This window comes from Schistocerca gregaria, chromosome 1 (assembly GCF_023897955.1).
Source record: "Schistocerca gregaria isolate iqSchGreg1 chromosome 1, iqSchGreg1.2, whole genome shotgun sequence".
Classification (NCBI taxonomy): domain Eukaryota; kingdom Metazoa; phylum Arthropoda; class Insecta; order Orthoptera; family Acrididae; genus Schistocerca; species Schistocerca gregaria.
Window position 1 is genome coordinate 542,806,381 of NC_064920.1, and position 23,836 is coordinate 542,830,216.

The 23,836-nt window shown below is 44.8% G+C and overlaps 1 protein-coding gene across 1 annotated transcript in view; it reads left to right on the forward strand.

Moving 5' to 3' along the window:
• Positions 1-23,836, forward strand: part of LOC126359214 (alpha-taxilin) — a 256,645-nt gene that overhangs the window by 187,364 nt on the left and 45,445 nt on the right. The window contains exon 4 of the mRNA XM_050007614.1: positions 14,167-14,364. Within this exon, the coding sequence (XP_049863571.1) occupies positions 14,167-14,364 (198 nt within the window). The remainder of the gene's footprint in view (positions 1-14,166; positions 14,365-23,836) is intronic.

The following is a 23,836-nucleotide window of genomic DNA, read 5'->3' on the forward strand; positions in this document are numbered from 1 at the left end:
TAAGTAGTTCTAAGTTCTACGGGACTGATGACCTCTGCATTTGAGTCCCATAGTGCTCAGAGCCATTTTTTGAAAATGGTACGATAAAGGCTCTGTGACGAATAAAAACGGTAATTATCTGAAGACAGACAGAACACCAGAAAACATTCCCCGAATGAAGGAAAGCTTCGAACAACGTCCGATGAAATCTCAACGCTGTGCTAGTGATCTACGTGTGGAAACATCGGAAAGGACTTGCATCAGTATCTACACAAATTTACTGTCAGGCTTGAGTTGAAACGTCCACACGATCTTAGGCGTGTTGAGTTGGTGGCTTCTGAGTCAAACTGAGCCTGGCAAATACAGGTCCTCAATTTTTCATTTCTTCGGGCGAGATGTGGTTCAGCTTGTCGTGGTATGTGAACATACACAACTTGCCTTATCACACATCAGAACATCTCCTTCAGTAATTTGAAGAGCCATTTTTTTTTTAGGTGTGTGCTGCCCAATGTCTGGTGTCCGCATCTTAAATAGATTCTTTTACAAGTTGTAAATTGTAATCGGTGTGTCTGAAACTGTTAATCCACATTATGTATCAGGTCACAGAATGTGAACGACTGTATGGATATTTTCAGCAAGATGGAGCACCAGCAGACACTGTCTTGACAACTTCGTCACGAGTTAAAAATAAATGGCTCTGAGCACTATGGCACTTAACATCGGTGGTCATCAGTCCCCTAGAACTTAGAGCTACATAAACTTACCTAACCTACGGACATCACACATCCATGCCCGAAGCAGGATTCGAACCTGCGACCGTAGCGGTCACGCGGTTCCAGACTGAAGCGCCTATAACCGCACGGCCACACCGGCTGGCCGTCACGAGTTCATGAGGTGTTCAGTGACGAGACAACAGTAAGCACAGGGAACGAAATTTTCTGGCCCCCTGTGTGATTTTTACCTGTGGGGCAAATTGGAAGGTTATACACACATAAAAAAAATGTTTTGCATCACCCCAGTTCCCAGAACTCCTAAAAATAGACGTTGGCTGTGGATATTGTGTCACAGACACAGTCCCTTTGACTGTTCAGAGATGTCACTAAGCCGCCCAATGGTGTAAACAGCCATGCATGAACAGCGCCTATTAGACGGAGGGGGTCCGACAGCAACTCAGTTCCAGGTATTACACCTGGAAGGAGGTACACAGCTCGTGTTGTCTGTAGTTCAACCATGCCTAGACGGTTAATACCGCGGTTCGATCGCGTCCGCATTGTTACTTTGTGTCAGGAAGGGCTCTCAACAAGGGAAGTGTCCAGGCGTCTCGGAGTGAACCAAAGCGGTTGCTCGGACATGGAGGAGATACAGAGAGTCAGGAACTGTCGATGACATGCCTCGCTCAGGCCGCCCAAGGGCTGCTACTGCAGCGGATGACCACTCCCTACGAATTATGGCTCGGAGGAACCTTGACATCAACGCCACCATGTTGAATAATGCTTTTGGTGCAGCCACAGGACGTTGAGTTACGACTCAAACTGTGCGCAACAGGCTGCATGACGCGCAACTTCACTCCCGACGTCCATGGCGAGATCCATCTTTGCAACCACGACACCATGTAGCGCGATACTGAAGGGTCCGACAACATGCCAAATGGACCGCACAGGATTGGCATCACGTTCTCTGCACCGATGAGTGTAGCATATGCCTTCAACCAGACAATCATCAGAGACGTGTTTGGAGGCAGCACGGTCAGGCTGCACGCCTTAGATCCACTGTCCAGCGAGTGCAGCAAGGTGGAGGTTCCCTGCTGTTTGGGGTGGCATTACTCAAATTCAGCTAACCCATTCATTGAGAATGAATTGAAAAATGTAGTCGCCAGATACTTTACGTCTGACGAACTTCAGGTCACACATGGTTGCATCACAAATGTAGCTAATATATCGAAGTAGCTGTTACAGATGAAAGCAGAGTTATATCTTTTTCGAATATGAACCAAACAGATTTTAAATAGTGAAGCTATGTGAAACCACATTGCTTTCATCACTGGTATCCCCCACCTTTCTATATTGTGTGGTATGTTTGTCTACACAACAGATATTCCGTGTTGTTGTCTCCAAAACAACATTTAGTTGTTGTTATTGCTATCATTATATTAATAAGAATTTAAAGAAAGAGTAAGTACAGACTAGTATAAAAATTTAATGTTCAATACATGCACTCTCTAGTATGAAAGTGAAAAGCTACATAAAAGATTTGGTTTATTTGTATAGGACTCTTTGTTTCTTTTCTTGACATCATTTACGAAAAATTAGTTTAGCTTTCGACTAAGTGATGGAATAGAAATTTAAGGTGATGTGATGTAATTGCCAGTGAAATTTTTCTATACAATCTATTCAAGATAATTCATATTCTATTTGTAATGCGTTTAACGAGTTCATGTTGAAGTAAAATAATCGCGTTTTTCATCTTGATAAACCTGCAGTGAGAGTATATCTACCTTCGCCAATGTGTTTTTCTGATGAAGGCTTGAGTATTTTTTGATAACCTAAGTTTCCCCTACTATTGTTGACCTGAAGCTGAAACATCTCCCATATAATGAATCAATCCTTCTGCCTTTCTTCATTTTTAGTGCAGTTGATAGAATTAATTCCACGTGTAGGCAGCAATTTATTACTAACTAGCTGCATATTTTGGCTTTACCCGAGTATTTAGGTAACTCATCTCCCACATACCTCCTTACAACTTGACCTCCTCACACACTCTCCATCTTTATCTCACAACCCCCATCTCCTCTCTCTCTCTCTCTCTCTCTCTCTCTCTCTCTCTCTCTCTGTCTCTCTCTCTGTCCATCGGCTCCTCTCTCCTCCTTGGCACTACTTCACTCATCTGCTCCTCCCACCTCTACCCATTTCCTCCTCCCACCTCTATCCATCGTCTCCTCCTCTCACCTCTATCCATCATCTCCTCCTCTCACCTCTGTTCATCTCATGCTCCCATGCCTGTCCATCTCCTCCTCCCATATCTCACTGTCCATTTCCTCCCCCCCCCCCCACTCTCTCTCTTTTTGTTCATTCACTCTTTCCCCTCTCTCTCTGTCCATTTCCTCCTCTCCCCTCTCTGCACATATCCACTTTCCTATTCTCGCTACCTGTCCATCACCTCCTTATTGGACACTCTTCTCATCTCCTCATCTCCCCTCGCCCTATCAGTTTCCTCCTTCCCTTCCCTCTCTCTCTCTCTGTCCCCTCCTGCTCCGCTCTGCTCATCCATGCCTTCCTGTCCCCTCCCTCCCTCCCTTCCTTCCTTGCTGTCCATCCCCATTTGCTCTATTCTTACCGTCATCCATCCTCACCTCTATCAGGGTTGCCACAGGTTTTGGAAATCAGGGAAATCGGGTAATTTCAAACACGTCAGGGGAATATCAGGAAAATTAAAAAAATGGAAAATTTTTTTTCTCAGTAGATAAAATGGTTTGTTTACCGAGGTGTCATGCACCGTCGCTGGCTGGGTGTATCTGAGTACATGTGCTGCTTCTATACTCTCTCGTTCCTACTGATTCTTCACTTCCTACCACTCTCCTCAACTTGCAGTGAGTGCTGCTACTACTTCTTGCCGCTTACCTGGCAGTTGTCGACAAAAGAGAGGGAAGCCTGAGGAGTTGATTGGATCTTGCTCTCAGAGACTGTAGACGCAGTGGCTGGAGACGGCGGTCCTCAATCGAAAAAACAATCACGCCATACCTGTCAAATATTTTATATAACAGTGGGTGATAACTGACAATAAAAAACATACTAGAAGCAACATTTTACTGGCGGTCACCTACAGTATTGGTTTACACAATTCTTCCCCGCCTTATGCGAGATGAAATCAAGTTCTAAGGCCTCCGATTTTTTTATAATTAACTACTCACTCGAAACCGATGAAACTGGCGTTACTTCTCGACGTAATCGCCCTGCAGACGTACACATTTTTCACAACGCCGACGCCATGATTCCATAGCAGCGGCGAAGGCTTCTTTAGGAGTCTGTTTTGACCACTGAGGCAATAGCAGCACGGCTGGTGAATGTGCGGCCACGGAGAGTGTCTTTCATTGTTGGAAAAAGTCACTAGGAGCCATATCATATGAGTAGGGAGCATGAGGAATCACTTCTAAGTTGTTATCAGGAAGAAACTGTTGCGTAACGTTAGCTCGATGTGCGGTTGCGTTGTCTTGGTGAAAGAGCACACGTGCAGCCCTTCTCGGACGTTTTTGTTGCAGTGCAGGAAGGAATTTGTTCTTCAAAACATTTTCGTACGATGCACCTGTTACCGTAGTGCCCTTTGGAACGCAATGGGTGAGGATTACGCCTTCGCTGTCCCAGAACATGGACACCATCATTTTTTCAGCACTGGCGGTTACCCGAAATGTTTTTGGTGGCGGTGAATCTGTGTGCTTCCATTGAGCTGACTGGAGCTTTGTTTCTGGATTGAAAAATGGCATCCACGTCTTATCCATTGTCACAACCGACGAAAAGGAAGTCCCATTCATGCTGTCGTTGCGCGTCAACATTGCTTGGCAACATGCCACACGGGCAGCCATGTGGTCGTCCGTCAGCATTCGTGGCACCCACCTGGATGACACTTTCCGCATTTTCAGGTCGCCATGCAGAAATGCCAACTCTGGAGGCGATCTGTTCAACAGTCATTCGGTGATCCCCCAAAACAATTCTCTCCACTTTCTCGATCATGTCGTCAGACCGGCTTGTGCGAGCCCGAGGTTGTTTCGGTTTGTTGTCACACGATGATCTGCCTTCATTAAACTGTCGCACCCACGAACGCACTTTCGACACACCCAAAACTCCATCACCACATGTCTCCATCAGCTGTCGATGAATTTCAATTGTTTTCACACCACGCAAATTCAGAAAACGAATGATTGCACGCTGTTCAAGTAAGGAAAACGTCGCCATTTTAAGTATTTAAAACAGTTCTCATTCTCGCCGCTGGTGGTAAAATTCCATCTGCCGTACGGTGCTGGCATTTCTGGGACGTATTGACAATGAACGCGGCCTCATTTTAAAACAATGCGCACGTTTCTATTTCTTTCCAGTCCGGAGAAAAAAAATCGGAGGCCTTAGAACTTGAATGCACCTCGCACACTACCAAGCGAGGTGGCGCAGTGGTTAGCCCACTGGACTCGCATTCGGGAGGACGACGGTTCAATCCCGTCTCCGGCCATCCTGATTTAGGTTTTCCGTGATTTCCCTAAATCGTTTCAGGCAAATGCCGGGATGGTTCCTTTGAAAGGGCACGGCCGATTTCCTTCCCAATCCTTCCCTAATCCGATGAGATCAATGACCTCGCTGTTTGGTCTCCTTCCCCGACACCAACCAATCGCCGTTGGCTTAGTCAGCTGCAACACCAGCGCCCAGAGAGTGTAAACGTATGGTGTGGGATACTGAACCATCAGTTCAACACTGAACGCTCACTAGTACCGCAGCCTCCTACCAGACCATCTTCTACGGATGCAAGACGACGTTCCTCTGCAAACTAGAAGGAACCTCTGGTACCAACATATGGCTGTCTAGACCATAGTGCACGAAGTACTGCAGTATACACTATGCGATCGAAAATATCCGGACACCCCCTAAAACATAGTTTTTCATATCCGGTGCATTGTACTGCCACCTACTGGCAGGTACTCCGTATCAGCGACCTCAGTAGTCATTAGACATCGTGAGAGAGCAGAATGGGGCGCTCCGCGGAACTCACGGACTTCGAACGTGGTCACGTGATTGGGTGTCACTTGTGCCATACGTCTGTAAGCGAAATTTCCACTTTCCTAAACATCACCAGGTCCACTCTTTCCGATCTGATAGTGAAGTGGAAACGTGAAGGGACACGTACAGCACAAAAGCGAACAGACCGACCTCGTCTGTTGACTGACAGAGACCGGGGACAGTTGCAGAGGGTCGTAATATGTAATAAGCAGACATATTTCGAGACCATCACACAGGAATTCCAAACTGCTTCAGGATCCACTGCAAGTACTATGACAGTTAGGCGGGAGGAGACAAAACTTGTATTTCATGGTCGAGCGGCCGCTCATAAGCCACACATCACGCTGGTAAATGCCAAACGACGCCTGGCTTGGTGTAAGGAGCGTAAACATTGGACGATTGAACAGTGGGAAAACGTTGTGTGGAGTGACGAATCACGGCACACAATGTGGCGATCCGATGGCAGGGTGTGGGTATGGCGAATGCCCGATGAACGTCATCTGAGAGCGTGTGTAGTGTCATTAGTAAAATTTGGAGGCGGTGGTGTCATGGTGTGGTCGTGTTTTTCATGGACGGTCTTTCCACTCTTTGTTGTTTTGCGTGGCACTATCACAGCACAGGCCTACACTGTTGTTTTAAGCACCTTCTTGCTTCCCACTGTTGAAGAGCTATTCGGAGATGGCAGTTGCATCTTTCAACACGATCGAGCACCTGTTCATGATGCACAGCCTATGGCGGAGTGGTTACACGACAATAACATCTCTATAATGGACTGGCCTGCACATAGTCCTGACCTGAATCCTGCAGAGCACTTTTGGGATGTTTTGGAACGCCGACTTCGTGCTAGGGCTCACCGACCGACATCGAGACCTCTCCTCAGTGCAGCACTCCGTGAAGAATGGGCAGCCAGTCCCCAAGAAACCTTCCAGCACCTGATTGAACGTATGCCTGCGAGAGTGGAAGCTGTCATCAAGGCTAAGGGTGGGCCAACACCATATTGAATTCCAGCATTGCCGATGGAGGGCGCCACGACCTTGTAAGTCATTTTCAAATTACTGATGGTTTAAATGGCTCTGAGCACTATGGGACTTAACTTCTGAGGTCATCAGTCCCCTAGAACTTAGAAGTACTTAAACCTAACTGAGCTAAGGACATCACACACATCCATACGCGAGGCAGGATTCGAACCTGCGACCGTAGCAGTCGCGCGGTTCCAGACTGTAGCGCCTAGAACTGCTCGGTCACTCCGGCCTGCTTCAGCCAGGTGTCGGGATACTTTTGATCACATAGCGTATCTTCACGAAGTGTTTCCAAATCGTTGGATTGGACGCAAAGGACCTGTACCTTGGCCGGTCCGTTCCTCAGATTTGACGCCTGTAGGCTTTTTTCTGTGGGAAAAGCTGAAAGACGTTCTCTACAAGGAAATACCAAGTACATCCAGTGACGTACAACGACTAATTACTGCAGCTCGCTCAGACATTTGTGCCTGAACGCCTGAACCTCTGCAGCTGTCGTTCTGTACCAGATTGGAAGCATGTACTGCCGCTGCCGGTGATCATTTTGAATACAACCTATAATCTTGTTGTTGGTTAGAATTCACATAACTACTGTATGTACTTGTATTGATCTGGAGTGTGTGCTGCTACAGGTATTGTACAAGTTCGGTGTGGGAACTTCTTAAAATACATCTCGTGAATGACTCGCACTAGTATACTGCAAGAAACACCACTGACATTTTAATTTACCCTAATTTTAATCTGTTAATGTCGACAGGCATTATTCCATTTAAAAATTGTATGTTTGCACCAAAATACTTTCTAAGTACTACTACAATATGTTGATTGCTTCACAATACTGCCCCTGGCTACCAGTCGATTACGTGTGTCGGGAAACGTCATCCAACGATTCTACAGAACGTCGAAGTTACGGTTACGATAAAAATAGTGTATTCTTGCCGAAGAAACTGCTGCTGAGCATTGAAATAGAAACTTTCTATCTTTGTCAGACGACATGTAAGTGCGACATGTGGCAGAAGACATATCGCTCTGGTGTTCACAAGTCGGACAAAGTATGGTGTGGGGTATCTGATGAAACCACGCCTACGCAACTCTCAGGTGCCGCCATAGTTCATCGCAGCTAGGGTGGCCAGTTTCATAAATAAAAAATCCGGACATTTTGTCTAAAAAACTGGCCTAACTACTCTAAATAGAAATGGACAGTTGGGTAATTTCAATGGTTTATTAATAATCAGTCAGTTCAACGTAATTAAAACAACGATGGAATTTTTATGTATGGCATGCGTCATGTTACCGGCCCACAATTGTTGGCGACTTGTTTGAAGAAGAGCCCGGACTGTTTGAGCGAATAGTCTGGCCACCCAGATCACCCGACATGAATCCCCTAGGACATTTATGGGACATAATCGAGAGATCAGATCGTGAACAAAATCCTGTACCGGTGGCACCTTCGCAATTATGGATGGCTCTAGAGGCATCGTGGCTCAGTTTTTCTGACGGCGTTTTGAGTCAATGCCACGTCGAGTTGCTGCACTATCCCAGGCGAAAGGTGATCCGAAACAATATTGGGAGGTATCTCTTGGCGTATGTTACCTCAGTGTATAATTTGGCAATGCTATAGCAGATAAAGGCTCAGTCTTCTTATTTGTCCAGACTTCTTCCTAACTGTTTCTATTTCGCACTTGTGTGTCTCAAAACGGGTAGGACTGATGCGCAAACGTAGCGGGGTGGAGGTGGTTGGCATCCACTGACCGGTACGTTCTACTCTTCCTTGCCCGCTCAGCGCATAGCATAGCTGTCATATTGTGTGTTAGGTTTGTCCGACCGACGAAGAGAAACATCAGACCCACACGTAAGAACAGCATTGATTGATGTTCTACACTCATGCTCATAAATTAAGGATAATGCCGGTACATGGTGAGACAACGCTCTGGTGGGCGGTCTGCGGGTTTAAATCACCTCGGGGTATGACCATGCGGTGCATTTGGCCTGCGGTCGTCACACTGTGGCGCTGGCATCAGTTCGCAAACGCAGAGGTGTGTTGGTGCATGTCAGAGAACGGTGCAGCGAGTAAGTGTCCAGACGTTTTCAGATGTGCTAATGGTGACTGTGTGTTGAAAATGGCTCAAAGAACACATATTGATGACTTATGAAAGGTAGAATACTAGGGCTACTGGAGGCTGGTCAAACACAGCAGGAGGTAGCAAGGGCACTCCGTGTGCCACAAAGTGTGATTTCAAGATTATGGCAACGATTCTAGCAGACAGGAAACGTGTCCAGGCGCTACAGTAAGGGACGTCCACATGCACAACACCAAAAGAAGACCGATGTCTGACCATCAGTGTCCGCAGATGACCACGGAGTACTGCAGGTAGCATTGTTCGGGACCTGACAGCAGCCATTGGAACAGTTGTCTCCAGACACACAGTCTACAGACGAATGAACAGACATAGTTTATTCGCCCGGAGACCTGCAAGGTCACAGGCGAGCCGGTAAAGCCTGGTGTCAAGAATACAGTACATGGTTATTGGAACAGTGGTCCCAGGATATGTTCAAGGATGAAGGTATAGTCTGAAAAGTGATTCTCGCCGGGTTTTCGTCTGGCGTGAACCAGGAACCAGATACCAACCCCTTAATGTCCTTGAAAGGGACCTGTATGGAGGTCGTGGTTTGATGGTGTGGGGTGGGATTATGATTGGTGCACGTAAACTCCTGCATGTCTTTGACAGAGGAACTGTAGAAGGTCAGGTGTATCGGGATATCATTTTGCACCAGTATGTTCGCCTTTTCACGTGTGCAGTGGATCCCACCTTCCTCCTGATGAATAACGCACGGCCCCACCGAGCTGCCATCGTGGTGGAGTATCTTGAAACAGAAGATATCAGGCGAATGAAGTGGCCTGCCTGTTCTCCAGGCCTAAACCGCATCGAGCACGTTTGGGATGCTCTCGGTCGACGTATTACTGCACGTCTTCAAACCCCTAGGACACTTCAGAAGTCCGACAGGCACTGGTGCAAGAATGGGAGGCTATACCCCAGCAGCTGCTCGACAACCTGATCCAGAGTATGCCAACCCCTTGTGCGGCCTTTGTACGTGTACATGGTGATCATATCCCATATTGATATCGGGGTACATACGCAGGAAACAGTGGCATTTTGTAGCACATGTGTTTCGGGACGGTTTTCTCAACTTATCACCAATACCGTGGACTTACAGATCTGTGTCGTGTGTGTTCCTTATGTGCCTATGCTGTTAGCGCCAGTTTTGTGTAGTGCCACGTTGTGTGGCACCACTTTCTGCAATTATCATTAATTTATGAGCATCACTGTATATATCCTTATGGTATCTCTCCTATGCCTCCTTAGACTTATTCTTTAAGCTTACGTCATTATCTTGCAACGGGCCTTAGCTGTTCCCTGCTTCGTCACCAAAGAGTCTAACAAAAGCCAGACAGGGCGGACATGGATAAATTTTTTAACGGGACACGACCTCAAAAAGCCGGACGTCTCCGATTAAAGCCGAACGCCTGGCAACTATAATCGCAGCGCTGCTGCGGTGAATTTCGCACGCTGTGAAATCGCGCCAGTGTGGGAAAGCCTAATTCTGCGCCCTGAAAGAAACTGGTGACCATTAATGTAAAGCAAGAACAGTACTGGGTGTGTTACCATCCTTTAGCGTGATGTGGTGCCTCTGTGTGATTTAATCGCGGAGCCTAGTGTGACATTCTGCAGGCACGCTTTACTTCCAATGATAAGCATCGACCTGAAGTGCTGATAAGATTACAGAGAAATACCAAATTCCAGATCCCAATAGTGAAGATAAGATGAAACTGGCAACAAAGTCGTTGTTTTTTGTCGCCGTTTTTGCCGCCGGGTATGTAAATATATGAATCATGTTTTCTGAAGTCTCAAGAGCATCCTGCAAATTTTGTGGTGAATTTGAAAACTTTGTTTGAAAGTTTGTTTACGAAGAGTTTGGATACTTAATACGATGGAAATGTAACTACAGCAAAAAGTAGGCATTTGATGGTGCAATCGTTGTGAATTGTGAAACCGGTAAATATCTGGATGACGTTGATCATCTCTGTAAGAATCTGAAATTCGAGCGAGACAGCAAGTGGACAATAGGAAAATGCTTTAGAGATGCATGGTACTTGTAGTGAGGTGTGCATGCAAGTAAGCTACTCAATATCTTCGTCTGACGTTATGTTACTCTGTCTTCAATATTTTTTTTCATTTTCTACGTATTTATTTTCAATAATAACTTATCTTCGATGTTCAGTTGTGAGTACTTATACAACATAGTTGACGACCATTGAGTGTGTCGTAAACAGTGCCTGATACTGCGTGACTCTATTGATTATTGAAGGAGTGAATCTTATTTATATTGACAGCTATTTTCGCTGTATGTGTTAAAGCTTAGGGCAAAAAGCTTTTAAAGCACGCTGGCGGTAGACATATTTATGAATAAGACGAAAACCTGTTAAAAACTTTTTTACGCTGCAAAAAATTTGGACATGTTACGTCGTCATACGGCACACTAAGTTTGAAATGATACTTAAAACATGTCCGTTATTGTAGAATATTATGCATGTACAGGTAATGCTGTGGGAGCAAATCGGGTAAACAAAACTGGGGGCTGGATGACGCTATGCCATTCACCAGGCCCGCTTGATTCCACAGCAGTAACCAGTTGTAACACATACGGAAGGTGGCTTTCTTGCCGAATTGCACTGATGAAGTGTTCAAAAAAATAGCAGGCTATAGTATGGATGAACGAAGAAGAGTGGAAATAATAACAGTTGATTACAAGTATTTCATAACTGCAAATAGTCTTTGTTTCTTTTCAGCATAAAAAATATTTCTTGTATTACATCTGTTTTTAATATCTCATTTTTATCGCAGAATTATTCCAATGTCCATATCTCTGTAATAAAATCCAGCAAAGTCCTTCATAAGTTTGTCGGCAAAGAACCGAAAATTAATTAAGTCTATTGTTACGTCACTAAAGCCAGGTTCACACATGCAACTGAGGTCACGCCTCACCGCGTGACACTCTGTAGTGGCACCGTGAGTTAACTGTCACACAGGACGCAACAAATTCTACGTACTTGCATTTGTCGGCGGATGAATACGATACTGCAGTGACTGTGTTATTCCGAATTACGAAAATCGTGTCCGAAGTAACATTACATCGTAATGCGGTGTAACACAAGCTCTGCAATATCGTAGAAAAATAACTTTCGAAGTTATTTGAAAATTAACAAGGTAACAAGTTACAGAGAATATAGAAAAAGACGCTATTTACAGCGCTCCAGATATTGTTTTAAGTGTTCACAAGTATCTATTTTCTCAATCAAATTGTGTATACTATGTCATGTAATGTTTGGATGAAATTTTTCATATGCTTCATTTCTCATGAGTGTAAAGAATTTACCACACGACCTTGACATGTACTTCCACTATGAATCCACCTTTGGTCATTAGTACACTCTATTATCATTGTTTGTCGCTACATTTTGTTACTATAAGTCAAATTTTTTTGATAAAAAGGATAGCCCCTATGTCCTCTCATTCACAGTTCAGATGCCAAACTGCACAGCAAACAGCTTTCATAACACCCTCGATTTTGGCGCTGACTTGTACCGATTTTGGCGCTAAGCGAAAATGAGTGCTCAGAACAGACGAGAGGAATAAAACGCCACGGGCGCTGCAGTAGACTCACTTGTCTCGAGTATTCGATTGAGACAAGAGTCGATCGTGTAGAAATTGGGCTTGAGAGGGTTCAATACTTAGCCGAAAGATATTCCACTCATGGATGTTAAATAATATCTTTGCTTCCATCTTTTGATTTGCAGCTCCTTGTATTGGCCGCGTTTGCAGTTAACATTTTTGGGATTTGAGGTCCGCCAGTTACGCAAAACACTGTTTTTCTCAGTACCCAAAAGTGTTTTTTGTTACATGATTATAAGGTGAGAGCTTTAAAACGCAACAGGTCCTATAGCACATTTCCTGACCACCTTAAAGCCAACAACCACAACCCACCCTCAGTTTTTTTGGTGGTGGTGAATCTGTGTGCTTCCATTGAGCTCTGACTGGCGCTTTGTTTCTGGATTGAAAAATGGCATCCACGTCTCATCCATTGTCACAACCGACGAAAAGGAAGTCCCATTCATGCTGTCGTTGCGCGTCAACATTGCTTGGCAACATGCCACACGGGCAGCCATGTGGTCGTCCGTCAGCATTCGTGGCACCCACCTGGATGACACTTTCCGCATTTTCAGGTCGCCATGCAGAAATGCCAACTCTGGAGGCGATCTGTTCAACAGTCATTCGGTGATCCCCCAAAACAATTCTCTCCACTTTCTCGATCAAGTCGTCAGACCGGCTTGTGCGAGCCCGAGGTTGTTTCGCTTTGTTGTCACACGATGTTCTGCCTTCATTAAACTGTCGCACCCACGAACGCACTTTCGACACACCCAAAACTCCATCACCACATGTCTCCATCAGCTGTCGATGAATTTCAATTGTTTTCACACCACGCAAATTCAGAAAACGAATGATTGCACGCTGTTCAAGTAAGGAAAACGTCGCCATTTTAAGTATTTAAAATATTTCTCATTCTCGCCGCTGGCGGTAAAATTCCATGTGCCGTACGGTGCTGCCATTTCTGGGACGTATTGACAATGAACGCGGCCTCATTTTAAAACAATGCGCACGTTTCTATTTCTTTCCAGTCCGGAGAAAAAAAATCGGAGGCCTTAGAACTTGAATGCACCTCGCACACTACCAAGCGAGGTGGCGCAGTGGTTAGCCCACTGGACTCGCGTTCGGGAGGTCGACGGTTCAATCCCGTCTCCGGCCATCCTGATTTAGGTTTTCCGTGATTTCCCTAAATCGTTTCAGGCAAATGCCGGGATGGTTCCTTTGAAAGGGCACGGCCGATTTCCTTCCCAATCCTTCCCTAACCCGAGCTTGCGCTCCGTCTCTACTGACCTCGTTGTCGACGGGACGTTAAACACTAACCACCACCACCACCACCACCACCACCACCACCACCACTACCACCTGTAATAATTAACACAGAAGCTGTCCAGAAAATTCATGCTCACTAAATGTAAAGGTATTTACAAAAAGAAGCTATCTGTTGTTCGAGCTAAAAATGCACATAATTTTATAATCGTGTAACAAAAATTGTTCACATTGCAGAATAAATAAAAACTGAAACCCACTGATGATAGCACAGTGGTGCCGAAACGTGGTTGGGTACTGAGAGAAACGGTGTTTTGCGTAACTGGCAGACCTCAAATCCAAAAAACAAAAAATCTTTGCTCTTTGTGAATGCCATCTGTCCACTGCGCGCAAGGCGAAGTCTGGTGACAGCGGATGCGTGACTAGTGGTGTCGGCTGTTGCAGCCGAAGTCGGCTGCGGGCATGCAGAAGAAGAAGAGCGGCAGCGGTGGGGGCGGAGGCGGCGGGGCCGCGCGGAAGGCGCAGGCGGCGCAGGCGGCGCTGGAGGAGGAGCTGCGCGCCATGGCCGGCTCGCCGGACGACAAGCTGGCGGCCGCCTGCCAGAGGGCGAGCCGCGCGCTCGCCGACAACGCCAGGCTCAAGGTACGCTCCGTGTCTCCCACACCGCGTCGCAAATACTGTCCTACCAATAGACTACTTTCAATTTATTAGTTTTGGTGCGTTCCAATACAGCCATCTAATTAGTGAATGTCAATTGCGACGATACGAAAGTAAGGACAACACAGCTCCCAGTCCCCGAACGAGGAAAATCTTCGGCCGGGAATCGAACCAGGGCCTCTTCGCATGGCCAGCCGCATCAGTGACCGGACAGATTTCTAGTAGACTTCATTGGTAGCTTTGCTGTGTCGTGTTTCGTTTTCTGCTTTCAGTTAGTTCCTCTGGCTAGCGTATTACTATGGTTTTATCGTGGTTGCGTAATAATAAACTTCCTCCAAAAATATTACCAGTTTGTTCTCGTCCGTGGCCTCATTTGAATTGAAACTGCAGTCCATATGGGCGATGCAGTTGGATCTGAACGCAGTAGAAAATATCGCAGAGCTCTCTAAGCTGCACTGACGTGGTGCCTACTCCCCGAGTAGTATTCCGAGCACAGTGGAAATCGGGGCGTCGGGTATCGATCAGACACTGCTGGCCAGGGCTTGATTTCGGCCGGGACGGCGTTCCGGCATCTCGCAATGATTTTCTTTTAATTCACTGGAACAAGTCGGCACAGGAGATTTAAAATAGTGCACAGGTATTAAACTATAACGTTACTATAATTTACCGCGGCGCCGATCTCTGACCAACGTGGTTCAATGGATACCGCCGTGGAATGAATGGGGGGGGGGGGGGGAGGAGGGAGGGGGAGAGGGTAATGTTTTTCTTATATCTTCCATTGATGTCAACTGAAGCGCCACATCCGGATCTGCTGCTATGCCCTAAGTTCTATGGGACTGATGACCATAGATGTTAACTCCCATAGTGCTCAGAGCCATTTGAACCATTGGCTGCTATGGTACAAATGCTACGTCGAATTAACGTTTCGTAAATAGTATTTCAGGAACGATCGTGTCACTTATTTGCAGCAATGGCTTCAGTTTAATACAAGTCAATGACTAACAGACATATGACATTTAAAGCATATACTAAACATCTAACTACGTGTCTCATATCTCATTTGATCTATTTTTCCTGACTCTTCGGGAAGTCTGAACGTCACTTGCCCCGATCGACCAGCCGTATCTTCGTCATTCATTGTTTAATGCGTTGTTAACAGATACTCCTCATATCTTCAGCGAGGAGCTACAATGCAACTATAAGAACGCTGCGCCTGGCAGCAGTTGAAAGTATGACGCTATAGTCACGAAAAGTATCGACTTGGGCCGGCATGTAACGAGCAGAAAACTAGGGAGCAAAGTGACGTAACACTGCTACGGGGTCAGACTGCAACACCTGTTATTTTAACGAAAATTGGGTTTTTTTGTTTTATTGTAAGACGATGAATTTAAAACCTGAGTTTTAGAACATTATTTTGTAAAAAAGAGGATCATCGTAAGTTTTATCAGAAGTTTTAAAAAATCGAGAGTTGTGGCTGGAGGAGGGGGCGATTGTGCGTTCCCGCACCTAAAATTTTAGGAATTAAGCAGTGCTGTTGCTTGAATGGGTTGTTACACGTACGACTAAGATATTCAGGATCAAACTGACTGTTATGTCAAGTAATCGAAACCTCAGAAGGGATGCCAGCTGTTGTATTCAAGACGTTAGCATTAGTTAAAATAACAAAACCACAGTCGTCAGAAACACGTGCGCTCACGAAATAAGCAATCAGCAATTCAACGCAACATAATCGACACAATTAGTTGACCATAAAACCTGTTGTGGATAAATTGGCGGTAAGATTCATTATATTTCTATTGTATTCTTGTCGAACAATCACTAGAAGCAGTGTCGACCATAAAATACCAACGAGAATCCACACGAACCGAGCTGCAGAGAAAGCGGATGCCTGGTTGAGATTCATTCCAAGAATCTTACAGGAACGTTAATCATCAGCGAAAGAAGTACGGTTGCTTACAGAAATAATTTACTTCCAATAGCGTCCACAGCCTTGATAAACGTTTTGGAAGAATTAAGCTCCCTGCGCTGATTATTATTCATTTCCGTTTTATTTTTGTGTGCTACGACGGTTTGACTGTGTAGCTATTATCAAACAAAACGTTTGATCCGTTAACATGAGTGACCGTGCGAAAATATGTTTAATGTTTGGTGTTAGAACGTGATGACAATGTCCTCCGCCCTCTATCTCCAATGTGGTTCATGGAGCGCCCATCAAATCATATGACTGTAACCAAAAACATATGTGATTAATCAGTTAAATATTTTACTTGAAAATGGCTACACAGCTTAAGAGTCGCAGTACACAAAATAAAATAGAATAGAAATGAATAACAGCCATCGGAATAAACTTGTTTGTTTCAAGTATCTTACGAAAGTTTTGTTCGACTGAATCCTGAATATTGCTAGTCAGTCTAGGATCCTTACCAGGTACGACTGATGGAGGAGATAGAGAAGATCCAAATATGAGCGATTCGTTTTGTCACAGGTTTCGTTTAATAAGCAAAAGAGCATGATGTAGTTGTTAATGTGTGTGTGAATTCCTAAGGGACCAACTGCTGAGGTCATCGATTTCCAGACTTACACACTTCTTAAACTAACTTACGCTAAGAACAACACACAAGCCCACGCCCAAGGGAGGACTCGAACCTTCGGTGGGAGAGGCCGCGCAATCCGTGACATGGCACCTCAAACTGCGCGATCACTCCGCGCTACCATAGTTGTTTATCAGACGCCCGTGGCAGACTGCACGAGGCGCTTTATGCAGTCCAAGAGCGTATTTCGAGGAAGCATCGGGCATCATATTATTTCCTTTTATGCATACAGGAGTTGGAGAAACTTATGAAACACCTCGAGAAACGCATGCTTGACCGTAAATGCAGACGCTGGCCAAGGTTGCAAGTTGCGCTGTTCTATCTGACCAGAACCGTACCTTTACATTGTCCACAATGCGTTGCAAGTGTCAGCCGTGGCCAGAACAGTGTCGTGTGTAGCTGTGTGTATTTTACGTCGAACGTGGGCACATTGTGGGTGGTGTAATCTCCCCCGTCCTTCCTGATTACATCTCTTACCCACATTAAACAATGTCCTGTCCAAGTAATTAATAAGCAAATTGTTTTGTGAAGATTTAAGAGGAGCGAAAATTAGAGTAAACTTTCAAGTTTACTTAGGCTGTCATGTTGAGATGGCTGCAGTTCTTCTCGTCTAGCGGTCTGATTCTTGAACCTGTAAATCTCACATGAGGCCCTTACCGTTGGTTTGAACTAAATAAATTTCATGATTGTTCCTGAAGCATTTTCCTCGTAAATATATTTTCTCTCATTTTGGTATATCATACAATATTTAGATTTTTCACATTAACAAAACCGAAATTACTTTATTCGCACAATATTAAAAAAAATGTCCGATCACATCAGAGGCAAGCTTACGGCTCTCATACTATGCGGACACAACCGTATTCCAAAGGGTTCACAATTTTTATTAACAAATGAATTTCTATTAGTTTCCGTTACATTATTCATTTCGATTATTATTTCATAAATGAATCCAGAAATGAACGTAGTAAACAGCACAGGATTGCGTTATTATTTATTATTATTATTTACATTTTATGGCCTTCATTGGACGACTCTAGCCAACTTTATACAAAGAATTTTTCAGTTTCCTGCCATCCCAGTACTTCATTCTCTCGGATCTCATCCTTCTTTCTTCATCGGAAATCACCCTTCCCATTGTCTGTTTGTTGATTCCGTAATAAGTAATAGAAATTTTAAATGTGGCAATAGATCGTAATTTCAAATGTTTGTAAAAAAAATAATTTTAACTGTACATTCAGAAATAGTACTTATGGATTATAATATAAAGAGTACAACATTGTGTAAAATAATTCACTGTCATAAATTTAGCTTGAAATACAGCATAGTGTGTGTAAAATTATAGAAACGTTTTCAGAAAAGCAATTGAGATAATATTGACCTGTCCAAAATTCGAAAAATAATGCTGATTTCGACAACTACTGTTGAGGAAAAGTAATGCTAGAGGATGATGTGTCATATGGTGGGTGCTTACGTAACCAAGGCAGCCGACGTGTTTGATGTTTCAAGATGCACAGTATCAAAGGTTTCTGCCGCATACAGGGAAAACGGAAAAAGATCATCCGTTAAGTCACAACGCGGACGAGGGTGTGTTGACTGATCGTGACGGACGGTCATTGAAGAAGATTGTGAAAAAAGAGAACTACGACAGCTGTAGGGGTCACTGCAGAACTGAATTCTCCACTCGTGAACCCTGTCAGCACCACAACAAACGAAGAGAGCTCCATAAGCAGGGAACTACAGCGCGAGCTGGAATTGCAAAATTAGTCAGTGATGCAGATGCTCGTAACAAGAAAACGTGGTGCCGAAGCCATAACAACTGGGCTATGGAAAACTGGAAGAATATCATTTGGTGGGACGACTTTGATTCACAGTTTCCAACTCCCGAGCGAGTTTACATCCCAAGAGTGAAACATGGCTGGCGTCCTTTTTGATATGGACAGCCGTAGCATGGTATTCCGTGGACTCCATGTTTACTCTGCAGGGTCACATCACTTCCAAGTATTATGTGATCATTTTGGATGATATTATCCAACCTGTGGTACAATGTTTTGTTTCTCGGTGGTGAGGTTGCGATTCAAGACGACAGGGCTCCCGTTCGCGCAGCCCACATCTCCCCTGACCACCACAGACACCAGATGTCAATATTATTGTGCTTCTTTGGTTTACCTTGAGGAGAAGAGTCCGTGATCCTTATCCACCTCCATCACCATTAGCGGCAATTGCCACTGGTTTCGCAGTGCAGTGGCAGTGATATAAGATTCTTTTGAAACCACTCCACTCCACTCCGGGAGGACTAGACGCTGTTTTGAGTGCCAACGGTTTTTCTGCACCGTATTAGGCTGGTAATGTATTGTGCTTTTGATGTTTTATATTTTTCTCCAACCCCTGTATCTCGCGATACAACCGGGATGGTAAAAAGGGAGAAAAAAATGTTCAAATGTGTGTGAAATCTTATGGGACTTAACTGCTAAGGTCATCAGTCCCTAAGCTTACACACTACTTAACCTAAATTACCCTAAGGACAAACACACACACACACCCGTGCCCGAGGGAGGGCTCGAACCTCCGCCGGGATCAGCCGCACAGTCCATGACTGCAGCGCCTTAGAAAAACGGAGAAATCTGAGCTCTTGCAGAGATTTATGGGCAGTCGCTCTTCGCGAACGGAACAGCGGAGACGGGGAAGAGATAACTGTACCGGAAGTACCGCCCGCCAAACACAGTAACGCGGCTTGCGGACTGGGTGCGGATGTAGAATCTCCGCTTCGGTAGCGGTGCGGCGTAGAGAAGCGTATCGCAGAGATAAGGCAGCGTTCCAGGGCCTGAGCCAGCCGGCGCGACTGCCGATACCCAGCCTTATCGCTCCTGCACTTTGATGTGCGTGCGTGAGGGGGCACATGCATTCCTGGCGGGGCGATACGCTCGCCCTGTGCGGCGGGCGGCTCCTCGACACAGAGCAGTGCAGGCACCAACCTGGAGCCGTCTTCCCGGTAAAGCCTCTCAACTGCACACGTCGTCAATATTACTCGCCGTCTTGCTTTCCTCGACAGTCCCCGTTGCTAACCTTCATTCGGTACACAGGAGCAACCGTCGGTCGCAAATTCACAATTGTCCAGCTACGACCGTAAAACCACAGCCAGTCGGCGAAGAGCGCGCAGAAGTGTGTGAATTTAAAATAACTTGCTCCAGCTATTACATGTCATGTGAAGAGTCAAAAATACAGAATATTTTTATACCGCCAGATAGTTCTGTGGCATGTTAGAAATATTCTCTCCAATTTTCTGAGTCTGATTCGTGCAACAAATGATGGAACTGTTTCAACCAAGACTCATTGCCACACCCCCTTTTCTACAGGGCTTTGTGCTATGTTTTATTACTTCCTGCCGTCAGAGAAGACACCTGTATAGTATAGGAAGCTGTGAGCCCGTTTACGATGCGATTAATTTGTATTTGTTAAAGAAATGAAATGCACACATGGTGAAACACACAACCCTACCGAAAGCTTTAAGAGCCTTGTTTGGAAGCGACGCCCAAAAACAACATTTTGTTCACCTACTATTGTTAAAATTTCCTCATATGAAGCGTTTCTGGTGTTCAATGATGGTAGCGTTGGAAGGATCAGGACCCTTCTTCGCTGAAAACCTAATGGAGGAAATTGATGATATCTGTATTACTAGTTCTGAAATGTCAGTGTAGGGCCGGCCAGTGTGGCCGAGAGGCTCTAGGCGCTTCAGTCTGGAACGGCGCGACCGCTACGGTCGCAGGTTCGAATACTGCCTCGGGTGTGGATGTGTGTGGTGTCCTTAGGTTAGTTAGGTTTCAGTAATTCTAAGTTGTACGGGATTGATGTCATCAGATGTTAAGTCGCATAGTGCTCAGAGCCATTTGCCATTTTGTCAGTGGAGGGTATTGCCAAAAGGCCACCCCAGAACGATCAGACTAGAATAAAAGAGCTACATGAAGAATAAAGAGCCTAACTGTATGTCCATAGCCAACACTACGGCACTTACTTAATCTTTTTTCTGCTTTTCCCGCAACTTTCATTTTTCAGTGTAAATGGAGCGTATTCTGCCGATCCATTTCAGATAACAGGATCAAATTTTCTGCAGACTTTGTACGTACTATAACACAACTTCCTGTGGTACAAAATTTTTCACTGTGTATGACTGACAAATTTATTTAAACGTGTGTGAAATAAAAGTTGCTGTGTGTCATACACATCAGCACATCAATTTCAACAAAAATAGATACGCTGATTTGTTTGCCGAATTACTGAGAATAACCTACCACATTTTGAAAGCGATAAATAAAATAACCACTGATAAAATGTTGATTATGTGATGGTACGTGTTCTAAAAGTATCCAGCAACATCCTGATCAGTTTATTTGACAAAAAATGTAAAAGAGATGTAGATTATAGCCAATAACATAATTACTACAAGTGCGAAATTTATTTCAGTTGTCTCTCAAAAAGTAAAATTAGCTTGTGTACCTGCGTATTTTGTCATACGTTCCCCCTTAAAGAGTCCGTTAGTACTTTAATTACCTGACGATAACGGCTTCAGTTTAACTCTTAAACCAAGCAAATTTTAAAATTCAATTTCTGCCTGGTCGCTTTAGGCGCGAATTTACTACGATACGTAGAGGGTAAAAATTTAAATGTGTGTGGTGTGAGGCGTATTGTCGCGGTCAGCGCGGCTCCCTCCGTCGGAGGGTCAAGTCCTCCCTCGGGCATAGGTGTGTGTGTCGTCCTTAGACTAAGTTAGCTTAAGTAGTGTGTAGGCTTAGGGACCGATGACCTCATCAGTTTCATCCCATAAGACATTACCACAAATTTACAATGTAAATGTTATGGCATTGTTGACTGGGATGTCCAACGGGGCTGGTTCAGCTGCCGGTTCAGCGCCCCTTACCTTGCGGGTAACGCTGTGAAGTTGCATAAGTGATTCCTATATCGAAGGAAGGAAACACGAGTAATCCGCTTTATTACAGAGTTATATCGCTACCCTCGATTTAGAGTAGGATTTCGGAACATACACTGTGCTCGAACGCTATGAATTACCTCGAAGAAAGGGATTATTGACAAACAGCCAACAGGGATCCAGAAAATATCGTTCTTGTGAAACACAACTATGTCTTAATTCTCACGAAGTAATGAGTGCTATCGACATGATTTGCTGTCAGGAAAGTCACAGTTCGTAGTAACTGACGGAAAGTCATCAAGCAAAGCCGAAGTAATATATGTCATCACGCAAGGAAGTGATAAAGGCTGTGTGATGTTCCTGATCTACATAAACGATTTAGGAGACAATTTGAGCGTTCCTCGTAGATATTCAGCAGACGATGCTGTCATTTACTATTCTGTAAAGTCAGTCGATCAAAGGCAATTTGCAATTGATTTAGACAATGATTTGGTGCGAAAGTTGCCAATCGGCTCTAATTACTGAAAAGTGTGAAGTTATCCACATGAGTACTGAAGAGAATCCGCTGAATATCTCTTATACGATAAATCACACAAATCTGAAGGCTGTCTTTCAACTAAATACTTAGGGATTACAATTACGAATAACTTAGGCCAGAATGATCACATATATGTTTGGGGAAAGCTAAATAAAGGCTGCGTTTTATTGGCAGAACAGTTAGAAGATGCAACAGGCCTACTAAAGACACTACCTACACTACGCTAGTGCGCCCTCTTCTGGAGTACTGCTGTGCGGTGTGGGATCCACATCAGTTGGAATTCACGGAGAACATGGAAAAATCCAGAGAAGGGGTGACAATCATTGAAACAAAAGTGTTTGAGGTTGCGGCAGGATCATCTCATGAAGTTTCAATCATCAAGTTTCGCTTTCGAGCGCGAAAATACTCCGTTGGCGACCACGTACCTAGGGAGAAATTGTTGTGAAAAGTAGAGAAATCAGAGCTCACAAGGAAAGATTTAAAGTGTTCGTTTTTCCCGTTCGCTTTTCGAGAGTGAAACGGTAGAGAAATAATTTCAAGGTTGATCGATGAATCCTCTACCAGGCACTTAATTGTGAACTGCAGGGTAATCATGTAGGTGTAGATATAGATATCTGATAGTTAGGTGGTGTATGTATTTGTTGAGCCTCGGTGAGTAATGGGTGCGCTTAGAGTGTAGTGTAGCGTAATGTTGGTGTTATGCGCTGATGACGAGAGGAGGCAGAGTGTGAAGTGCCGGGACATGCCTGCTCGTGCCGATTAGCACCAAGAGGACCGCCGACGGACGGATCTGGCGAAAAGACTGCTGGTCAGGGACTTGACACCACCACCTCTCCTTGCCTTGTCGGCCAGATGCTGGCAGAGAAAATTTGTTTCATCGCTAGGAGTCGAACCGATGTACCTCCTAGTCGCGAGTCATTGCACAGACGTGCGTTAGCGTCCTCGGATGCGGAGACGGGTTTGCACTGGCTAAAGCTTGAGTATTCAATGAAGTACGCTAGAAGTACCGCTGATTTGATAAGATCCTGCAGTAAGACAGCCAACCCACGGTGCTGTAAAGACTAAAGGAAATGTTCTGAATTATGATGATAAAGAGGATTAATGAACTTTTGCTCTAACAAGGACAACAAAACAGAAAAGATGAACTAAGACAGTGCTTGAAAGCAAAAATAACATTTTAAAGTCCTATTTCTTTTATAGCTTTTCTTTTTTTCAGCAAGTGCTCGAAATTCCTGCCTCCGAGGTCGCTACATAGTAGACAGTGTCAAACAAATGAACAGCCACCGCAGCAGCAGCTATGTCGGAAAAAAAAAAAACGGCGCAGCTAGACACACAAGCAAGTTCGCTTACGGGACAAACTTGGGCACGGTCGTAGGTGACTGGTTTCGTTCTATGGCCATATCT